Source organism: Strix aluco, chromosome 5 (genome assembly GCF_031877795.1).
Source record: "Strix aluco isolate bStrAlu1 chromosome 5, bStrAlu1.hap1, whole genome shotgun sequence".
Lineage (NCBI taxonomy): Eukaryota > Metazoa > Chordata > Aves > Strigiformes > Strigidae > Strix > Strix aluco.
In genome coordinates, this window is record NC_133935.1 from 11,099,826 (window position 1) to 11,111,157 (window position 11,332).

Here is an 11,332-nt window from a genome sequence, read left to right on the forward strand (position 1 = left end):
TAGCAATGCCTCGTTTTAGCAACTTCTGAAGTAAATTCTGTAACTGAATAGTGAGATTAGAGTGCAATCCCACAGTTGGGGTGCCTCTGTTCTAGTCCATACAAACAGAAGGTTGTGAAGAACTGATTTACCCAAGGTCACATGGAAATTTTATAGCAGACTCAGGAATTAACATGGATCAGCAGGGGGCTTAAAAACAAGATTGCCTTTCTCCTCTGATTATATCTGCACAAGAATGCAGAATCAGCAGTCACAGGCAATCTAATTTCTACAAAGTAGCTGACTGCAACCTAAATAACGTTATTCCAAATTAGCCTGAGATGTTTCTGAATGCATTTCTTTGACTGTGTATGTTATACAGTAAGGATTTATATATATATATTTTTTTTAAAGTTAGCAGGCTTTAAACTCTGACCTTCATCTCTAACAGTTAGAACAACATGACCAATTCTGGCTGGAGGCAGGAGGCTGGTTGTAGAGCTACTGGGGAGCATGTAGGAGCTGAAATGAGGAATTTGTTAAAGAAAGAGAACCTGGGCCAGACTTCTTCCCTACTCCCCTCACCTCTTCCCCAGAAGCACTGTCTGCTGGGCTTATATCAATGGCAAATTAGGCCCCTCATCTTAAATCTGAAGGTTCACATTAAATTATTAATGTGTGTAAAAACGTGGCTGAGAACTCACTGGCAGAAGAGAGAGGACTTTCAAGAGCATTTGACTCAGGCAAACCTGAAAAGAATTTAGAAGGACAAGGAATACACCATTCTCAGACTTGAAGTTTTTCATACATTTTTTCAGGATAGTTGTGCAGCCAAGCTGCTCAAAATAACTGAAGGCAGAAGAATCTGTCAGAATGGAAAACTTAAGGCAACATCAGTACAGGGGGTTCCTACCAGCATGTACTTAATGGAAACATTGTCAAAATGGCAAGCAATCATGTTTTTTCTTTTAATAGAGACAGCAAAATAGCCCACGATGCCTAGTATCAACAGGGTTTTAGAATTTTACGCAGAAAGAGCTACTCCAGGTTATTTCTTGGAAGTGAAGGCGGCAGACATGCTGTGTTCCTGCATTCCTCAGCTTGTGGTTGTAATAACTCTGAATTGTGTTAACGTAGAGCTGTAAGAGCACAGACGGGTCTGAGCCAACCACACTGAAAAGGAGGCATTGCAGATCTTTTGGGCTACAAGTAGTTCAGCCGTGGGGAGGATGTACTGCACCAGACAACGTTAAGGAGTAACAGCGAGGAGGTGTCACAGCAGCCTCTGCTCTTCAATAAGTCCATGCCTACATAATGAAAAAACAGATCCTGGAGGTTTTACACTTCAGGAAAAGGCTTCTGAACTAGCAGCTCTGTCTTCTTCCCCCACAGAAATTATGCGATGAAGATCAAGAAGCCTTTTTCTCTGCACTATGACCCATTCACCAGCAGCATAGAGGTTATGAACACACCTCAGAAAGTCAAGAGGACACTCTGTCAAATGGAAGAAGAGCTGAAAAACCTCTGCTTGGCCCTTGAAAACCTCTCTTAAAACTACAGTGTACATCTTACCTGGCACTGAGATTCTTGTAGACGGTTCCAGCACTTAAAGATTTAGTGATGAACTTGTAGTTGCATGCAAAAATCTTTAACCCACAAAACAGGTCCGTCAAGCTAATCACTGTAATTTAGGCTGATGACTTAGCCACATTAATGACTTCCTATTGAGTATGTTTCAATGACAAACAAGACCAAATTACTCCAATTTTTGGTAGGTGATATGAGCTACAGCTGTTTGGAGTGTATTTATCTGTTATTATTGGACTCTTACAGGCTTTTTTTATTCACCTGCTACCTTTTCAAGTTATCTGTCACAAAACAGCACAGTAACTCTTCAGCCACACAGTCTTTTACTTGCTGCTTAAGTGACATGATCACAATCTTTTAGGTTGGCTACATGCCTACAGTTAGAAGTCCTTGCAGCCAGCTCATTTCTGCTAGCAATTACTATTAGCTATTGTGCTCACAAACTATGAATGGTTCCCTCACAATGTGCAAATGCAAGAGTTCGTAAGAGGAACCCTTTACTTCTGCTCACTATTTAATTTTTAGACACTCATCTCATTCAGTAGCCTTCAAATATGGCAAAATAATTTCCTGTCATATTTGAGATTGCAGAATATTTGTCCCTTGGCTAAAAAAAAGCAGAAAATAATAGGCCCATGAGACTCTGGCTCTGTCACACACAAGGATTTGAAAGGGAAATTTGGATTCTGGGAAGGAAATTTGGGTGTAAGAAAGGATTTTCAAAGAAGCCTTTAAGAAATAGACTCCCATTGGTTTTTCATGGGATTCAGATACTCCTGGAGACTTTTTAAAATGTTTGTTTCTTATTGTAGTAATCATAGTAATTTTAGTAATTGTAGTAATAACCGAAAGACCAAATCTACAGAACATCTAGTGTAAAACCTGAGATCAACCACTAGCAGCCATATAGCCTTGCTATGGGAACAATATCAGGTATGTGTTCCAAATCATCTTGCCTCCCTCTCCCATCCCTCTCTGAGATGTGTTTGAAATTTATCTATACTCTGCAGGTCATGTTTCCCAGAATCAATCCCATAATTTCCTTTTTCAGAATGTCATGCTCATTGTACCCCCTTCATTTACTATCTACAAGTAGAGACTAGTTCAGGAAAAAAAGATGAGACTTATGCCTAGAAGGATTCTCTCTTCTCTTAGCAGCAGTGCAAAGAGACAAGGTTGATGTAAGGTACAGGTATGGCATAGCAGAGGCAATGTGGATCTCATGGCTCAAGTTGAGGGACAGCGATCTACAAATGTCAAGGTAGATTTATCCTGCACAGCTTAGAAGCTCTACTTATTTTTTTTTCAAAAGTATATTTAGCACGTGGCAGACATCAAGCTCATTCACTGCTATCCACTAACTTCCAGTGTACGTGGTCTCAACTCTGAGGTAAATGTGAGGTAGTTTGGCTTTTGATGGAAAAAGACTCATCATCTCTGCCTTAACTGGTCACTGTGGGATAGGAGCATGTACACAGAAAACCATAACAGAGCAACTGATGTGCTGTTCATACAGAGCTTATCTCACTGTAATTTGTCCATGTGCCAGGCTCTAAAGAAACTGTCTTCTTGAGAGTTAATGGGATTTTGTCTCTTAAATCTTCATGTCTATAAGCACTTCAGAAAATTTTCCCATGGGCAGTAATAGAGTATATAAGATCTGGGAGCTGCTGCAAGTGCTCCATTTTATTAAAATGTGGTGATGCCTGAAAAATTTGGAAGTATCTTGGCAAAAATAGCTATGAGATCCCTTCATCTCAACAGCAGGAACATCCCAAGTTCTATATTTTTTTTTTTTTTTCATTGAAGTTCAGGATTCTTCTATTCTACTCCAGGAGAATATTTGTATCTCATAAACCCTGTTTACTAGAGATTCAGACAGGGACAGAGCTAAAGTGAGTTCCTTCACTTCCAGTATCTCTGCTGTGATGGAGGATGATCTCTCAGCATACTTTTATGGATTTAATTCTACTACCCTGCTCATACACCCCCCACCCCACCCCCCATTTCTCTTCAGAGTAATTTGTTTTGTTACATATTGTAATAATTTATCTGTCTACTTCCTGCCAATTGGTGCATAGGCAAAAATGCTTGATAGCTCACAACAGATTGTTTTCAGAAGTATTATTTTCATCAATCAGTTGTTTTACAGTGAAAATTGGACCATGTGCTCCAGTTTTGTGTGATTTCTTTTTCTTTCTTTTTAAGTGGAAGATAATGCCAGAGCGGAAGAGCTATCAAAATATTTTCTATAGATGGACTCTGTAGGCCATAGGGTCTTTTTCATGTATTCCCTCTGAAACAGTTGAATGTGGAGTTTAGACTTGAGTTTGGCTATCGCTCAGAACAGACCTATATTTGGAAGAAATGAGAGACCTGATGGATTTGTTTTGCCCAAGGCCTCACACTTTCCTTGGAGGAACTCCAGGCTCGCCCACACACCCTTGTCTTTTCCAGTTCCTGTAGCAAGGAGAGAAAAAGAAACCATTTGGAGCCAGATTCTCCCACCCTTACACACGCTGAGTAGTACCTGATCTCTCAAGCAATCCCAGCCACAGTATTGAGCCTATTTAAGGTGCTGTACGCAGACAATAAGAGCAGGAGTATCAAAATCTCTGTGGGTATACTTGCATTTTTATTGTCTTAGTGACAATCAGCCAACATACATGGTTAGGGTAGGCTCCAGTGAAGTTTAGCAAAGCTTCAAAAGTAATGAATTTGGCTACTTGAACTTTTAAGAAGGATAAATATTTTTCCAAAGAGGCAAATCTTTCCCTCCTTACTCAGGCAAAACCTACCTCAGGATAGCCATGTCTGACACTCCCCTCTGAGGACGTCCAAATTCTTCACTCCTGATTCAGTTTAATGACAAAGCAAAAGCCTTCAGGGTTACATCCTTATGAGGTACACTGGTCATATTGCTCTTCCAATATTTATTCTTTCATATCCTCACAGAAGCCAAGAAGTACCTCATATTCCTGTCAGTCTAGGGCAGGGGTGACGGAGAAGGCAGTGATGGGGCCTCCTGATGAAAATAATGGCACAGAGGAAAAAGCACCAACCAGTAAAAATATGTCTTTTTGTCAGTTTGCATTTCAGCAGTTTCACATTAATCTTGCACAAGAAGGCTCCAAAGCCAAGTAAAACACATCTTGTGACTTGAAACTGAACTGATGAACTCCCCATGGGTCCTTTGCTTATCCCGATAAACTTATTTTTCCTAGATGGAGTGCATTTAGAACAAAATAGTGTATGTTATTAAATCTGTATTGTGTTGTTCTGTTATACATGGGAGAGTTAGTAAATTCAGTTCGTGGGTTTGGGTTTGTTTTGTTTTTTGGCTAACCAAGTCTGTCTTCTACCAATTTTGGTCCACCTTCAAGCCTCCAGCTGCTTCACTGCTTCCCTGCAGATTTACTAGGGATGCCAAGGGTACCACTGTGTAAGGAGAATACACAGTTATGCAATTTGGGGAATTTGGCAGGACAGGAAGAGGAAATTTAGGCAGGCCTCCCACCCACTCCCATGAGAAATAGTATTGTATTACAAGGCAGAGCTGTCATCCTCAGAAAGACTTTCTCAATCACTTCCCTCCGGTTCCCTTTACATTTCAATCTTTATACTACCTGGTGAACGTAAACCTTACTTAACTAATTAAAGAAATACCAGACAGGGAAAAAAAAAATACAAAAAAAGACCTTCCAAGAAAGGCAACTTCATTACACTCGGTCTTCCTTGTCTCTGTTGATCCATGAAGCAAACAACAACAAAAAAGTAAACTTCCATGGAAATGATAGTGCATTCCTGAAGAAACCTAAACCATGAAATTGTTTCATGTACAACTACACACATGAAGATCACCTTACACCCATCACCGAAATGCCATAACTTACCCAGTAAATCATGACCATCAGTTAACCACACACAGAAGTGTTACATGACTGCTTGAGGCAGGAAATGAAGCTACCAGGAAAAACCCTCCAGTAGCTTTGACTTATGCATGTGCTGCAAAAACAGAAGGTTCTCTGTAGCCTGCTTCCGTTGATATCCTACAGCATGGAGAAATTCCAGCTGGCAAAGAAACAGAGGGGTATATACATACATCCCTAGTAATCTCACCACCACTAATCAGGAGTTTATACGTGGGCTTTGAGATTTGGTTAGAGGACATTACTTTGCAGTGTTCTTCAGCTGGCGCATGATCAGAGGTTGGCAGAAAGGGTTACTGGCTGTATCATATTAAATATACATTAACTTTGGGTAACACTGGTGGCTGAGGCCCAAAGTGAAAGCAAATCTCTGGCACTCTCTCCTACCACAAGAATTCCTCAGGGGAAAGAAAGTCAGACTAGAAAAGGAGTCTGGCTGACAACTGGCAAAGCGAAGTGACAAGGAATGGAAAGGACTGGTAGATAGGCCTACAACATGTTTGTTTTGCATAAGCTGTTTCACTTTATATTTGAGAAACATTTCTGTTTGAAAGGGAGATTTTTAGCATAAAGGTGGAAATGTCATACCTGTAAGAGTGTAGAGGAATTGAGGTCAGTTAAGACATTTTAACTGTGCCTGAGGAGTGTTAGCCTTATCTAAGGCATTTACTTTCAGCATGGGGTTCAAATGTTAGAAAGTAGAAAAGGGGTCTTTGAGAAAGAGCTTTTTACATGGTATGTGGGAAAGCTGAAGCTGACCAGGCCTTGCTGCCCTGCAGGACCCAAGACTCCTAAATTTTGAGTGAAGGCTACCTTAGCAGAGGAAAGCGAGCAGCTGGCCAAGCACTGCCCCTCCAGCAGAAGACTGTAAAATTGTTATTGCTATAGCTGTATGCTAGGTGTTGTCTTTTACCCTGCTTAACTATTTTGTCAAGAGTTTTCTTTTTTCTCTTTACTTAAAATGTTATTTTTTGATCCCTCCGACTTGTGTTTGCAACTGGGGAAAGTTAGCTCACTGAACATGAGAAAGTTCAATATTATTTTCCCAGGGTTTTGAGTGGAACTTGAGCAACAAATCAACCTTGTTAAACTTAAAGCTGGCCCTTGCCAAAGGTAATTGAGACCTGGGAAAATGGGTACGTTTGGATAATAGATGTGACAGCTATCACTTGATGTATCCAAACCAAATCTCTACTCCCATTCACAACCAGTAGTGTTAGTCTTCAAGGTATGTCTTTCACAAAATTACCCATAAGAGATTTAAGTATAAACTATTAAATATACAACATAGCACGTAACACCTGTCAGGTACAGTAACTAGAAAAATCCTCCAGTTTGGAGGTTCAATATCTGAACTGGCTGCTTTGCAACAATTTTGGATACCGTTTACAATTGTGTGACTTATTTCAGCTGTCACCGAAGTTGTGGACTTTGAGCATGGCATGCAATAAAGCAGGATACACTGTTGACTTTAGAGAAGCCAGTTTGACTGATCCCACTTACAGGCTCTGAATCAACAGCAAAATTTCTGTTGAGCAGGCTAATAGCTAAAACCATTTACAGTCATATCACTGTGCAGCATTTAGTACTTTTATATTTACTGACAGAGAAAAAAACCCCAACTATCAGTATTATAGAAATATTCCTTGAAGTGGTAGACTGGCACACTTTAAATACTCTGACATAAATAGACAATTAAAATGAACTCGTAGAAGGAAAATATCTATTAATTTGTTAATTAACAAATGCTGTCTTTCAAGAACATCTCACAAGATGACACAGATGATCGTCATTATGTTTTGTACAAGAGTGTTAGAAACATTCTCAATAGAAGCCATAAAAAAAAGAAAAAAAGGCCTGGTTTTAAGTATTTCCTGAATAAATCCCAAAACTGATGGGTTAGAAATGGAATGTGTGTTGGATGATGATATGAATTTCATACAGTGTTTAAGTTTTGTACTTCAGACATTTCAATTTGGTTCTCACTCTTGCATTAGTTCATATTTCTTGGTTTAAATCTGAGTAAACAAAATTATTTCACTCAATTCTTGTGTCTCTAGTGTCCTACAAAGGCAGGCTTTGTAACTGAATCTGAATTTTAGACCTCTTTCTGAAACACTGTGTTAGCTACAGAGAGCTTGAGGAGGAAGGAGTTTTGTAAATGAAACTTGCTAGTCACTGTTGCTTGTTGTAACTTTCTTCCAACTACCGATCTTTATCCCTCGGCAGGAAACAAGTCAAATGTTACCAGAATGGGCTTTCTATTACAAATGTATTATCCAATAGTGCTATCAAGTGCATACACAGTTTGGTAATAATTCTACCCGATCATTAATGTGGTAATGACTTTATGATGATATTGCCTGAGTTGTGGGCAAACCATTCAAGCACATTTTCTCAGTACTTTGTGATACATTATTAGTTTCTGCATTGCTATCTTACTTGGTTAAATGAAGTTGAAGAGAAATAAAAACCCAAATTTGGGTGAAGAAAATTGACTTTCCTATTGCCTTGACATCTCTATTTGTCCAGGAACCAGACTGAAAACATGAAGCAAAGAAGCAATGATGTAATTATGCAGAAAACTAGAGACCACCTCACTCTTTACTACTTAAATGACAAAGATGGACTGTACAAAAACTTTCCTGATTAATTTCTGCAAATTGCTCTTCACATTCCAGCAGTTTGCTAAAGCCTTTAGGTGCTGACTAACAGCTGAAGAAAATAATGTTATTACAGAGGACTGCTGGGCCCATTGTGATTCTCACTGATGTCTTAGTTCTGTATCCTAAGATGATATAAAATGCTATTACATCACCAGTTTCAGAAGAGCGGTCTTAGGCTATGCTACATGTCTCACAATGTTGCCTGAGAATTCAGGAAAGGAAGTTAATGTTTTTCACTTTCTAATACATCAGTTTTGAGATTATGGAATCCTGTTTATATTTGTGTGCAAGACAGAGGAAGATCAGTTTTGTTATTTAGGAAACATGGAGCAATAAGAAATAATTTTTTACATAAGGAACCCAACTCATAGAAGTCAGGAAGAAATTACTCCCATAGCTGAGGGTACCAACAAAACCTAGCAAGAACTGTTTTGCTCTGAATTCCTCCTACAAAACCATCACAGAGTCTTCTGCTAGCAATTTCTCTCCAGAGAAACAGATTCAGCGTTTGACACATTACCAGACTTCCACCCTCACTAAAGAAGTTGTTATTTTTGGCATGACAAGAAAATCTTTCACCAGCAAGATCTCAGTAGATGAAATTAACACATCTTTAAGATTAAGGTCTTTGGTGCACAACCCATTTCTCCATGGCACATTTGCTCTTTCACAGTATTAGCCAGTAGAAGAGAGGAGTAAAAGGACAGTAGGTGAGCATAAATGGGAGAAAGTCCTTGATTCATGGTAGTCCTGTGTAGCAGTTTTGCTGTGCTTGAGGCAGAGGAAGGGGTGAGGGATCTAATCCTGAGTTAAAGGATGCCTCTTCCATAGAGCTGGAGTGGAAGAGTATCTGCAGTGCGTTTATTGCCCCTTCTGCCCTAAGCTTATCCTGTGCTTCTGCCACACCTGAAAATAATACATACATTTTGGTCTTTCCCATCTCCTTGTAAGACAGAATGTGGGGCCAGAAGGGAGGTATGGTGCTTCAATAAGTTTCTTTGGGCTACAGGATAAGAGCCGGGAAAAGTGCTGAAGAAAGCACAAGGGCTCACTCATGTCCCTCAGTACCTGTGGAATGAATGTTATCCTGAGAGCAGAATCAAAAGATAGAAATGTTTTTCCTCTCACTGCCAAAAATGAAACAAGAAGTTGTACACAGGAGCATTGCACTTATCAGAACTGTGTCTGGAATAATGAACATGTTACTGAGCAGAACCACAGATTTGGAAGGGACCTCTGGAGATTGTCTAGTCCAACACCCTACTCAGAGCAGAGTCAACTAGAGCAGGTTGCTTAGTATTGTGTCCAGTCAGGCTTTGAATATCTTCAAGGACAGAGACTCCACAAACTCTCTGAGCAGCCTGTTCTAGTGTTTGACCACTCTCACAGTAAAAAAAGCTTTTTACTTTTAAATGGAATTTCTTGTATTTGAATTTGTGCTCATTGTCACTTGTCCTTTCACAAGATACTGCTGAGAAGTCTGTCTCTACGTTCTTTACTCTCACCATCAGGTATTTATACACATTGATAAGATCCCACTGAGCCTTTTCTTTTCCAGACTGAACAGTCCCAGCTTGCTCATCATCTTCCTATATGTCACATGCTTCAATCCCTAAATCATATTCATGGTCCATCATTAAACTTTGCTCAGGTATGTCCATGTCCCTTTACTGGGGAGCCCAGCGCTGGCTGTAGCACTCCAAATGTGGTTTCATCAGTGATGAGCCTGCAATGGTCTTCTTAATGCAGCCCAGGATGCTTTTAGCCACCTTTGCCTCAAGGGCAGATTCCTGGCTTATAGTCAACTTGTCCACCAGCAGACCTTTTCTGCCAAGATGCTTTTCAGTTGGTGGATCCCCTCAGCCTGCACTGGTGCATAGGACTAATCATCCTCAGGTACAGGATTTTGCAGTTTGCTGAGATTCCTATTGTCCCATTTCTTCATCCAAAAAGTCAGTGAGTTCCTCAGCCTTTTCCATGACCCCATTCATCAGCATGCCTACATTTCCCCCATTTTTTTTCCCACAGATATACTTGTAGAAGCCCTTCCTGTTGCCCTTTACATCCCTCACCATATTCAACTTCAGCTGGGTTTTAGTTTTCCTAATCTCATCCCTGCATGATATAATGTGTCTATATTCCTTATGGGAGATCTGAACTGAATTCACCTCTTGCACATTTGTTTTTTATGTTTGAGGTTTGTCTGGAGCCCCTTGTTTCATCTATGCAGGCCTCCTTGTTGTCTTTCCTTGGCTTCCTGTGTCAGGATGGCCAATTCTTGAGCTTGGAAGATCATGCTAAAAATGCTCAAACTGTTTTATGAAAATGTAAAGGATAGGGGAGGTCAGATGGAAGGAAAGCAGAAAGAATTCTACTGCCTACCATTAAGGTAATCTGTAGACGTGTTAGAGACTCAAGTTCATGTGCTTGCTCTGGTGGACACCTAATTTAACACTAAGAAAACTAATAGAAGAGCAATTGAGGAAGGCTTGTTCTATATCAAATAAAATGGGTTTTTTTGGACATGTTCTCTGGATGTGGAATGCATCAGTTTGATTTTGTGTCACATCAGACCACAGAGAGAACTTAGCATCAATATAAATCTGGATCTCTAGCCTATTGACTAACAGGAGGCTCAGTCCCCCAAAAGCTTTTGTCTTCAGCCATATAAGACCCAAATCAGACCATGCCAATCATCTTTGACATGTAATTGAGATGTCTGAGTAATGCTTGTTTTCAAATCCCTCTGTAGTTCATGTGTGAGGAGGCACCTCAGAGAGCAAATCTCCTCCTGATCGTGCAGAGTTTCAGACCTGCAGGGGGATTTCTTCAGTTTTAGGGAAAAGAAAGATAAGGTTTTGACTACACTTTCTTCTCTTGAAATCCATGAAGTGCCATAGGGCACTGCATACTGATGGGATGAAAAGGCTACCAATAATATTCTTATTAATATCATGTTCAGTAACTGAACTTTTAGATGGTATTCTGATTTCTATTCTTCCCTGAAGCACAGCATTGAAATGCAAGAGAACTGTTGTAACCCCAGCATATGGAGAGAAGACCATGGAGGAGTTGGGACTCCAAGGTAAAGGAGTCCCTGCCAAAGGACTTGTCAGTTGAGCTAGCAGGTAGAAGACAGTCAAGGAAGCTGCGAGTAGCTCTGAGGATTGC

General features: G+C 40.1%; 1 protein-coding gene across 1 annotated transcript in view; it reads left to right on the forward strand.

The window, feature by feature from the left end:
* Positions 1-1,531, forward strand: part of LOC141924014 (tyrosine 3-monooxygenase-like) — a 33,057-nt gene extending 31,526 nt beyond the window's left edge. Inside the window, exon 12 of the mRNA XM_074825822.1 lies at positions 1,372-1,531. Coding sequence (XP_074681923.1) covers positions 1,372-1,531 — 160 coding nt within the window. The remainder of the gene's footprint in view (positions 1-1,371) is intronic.
* The last annotated feature ends 9,801 nt before the right edge of the window (positions 1,532-11,332 follow it).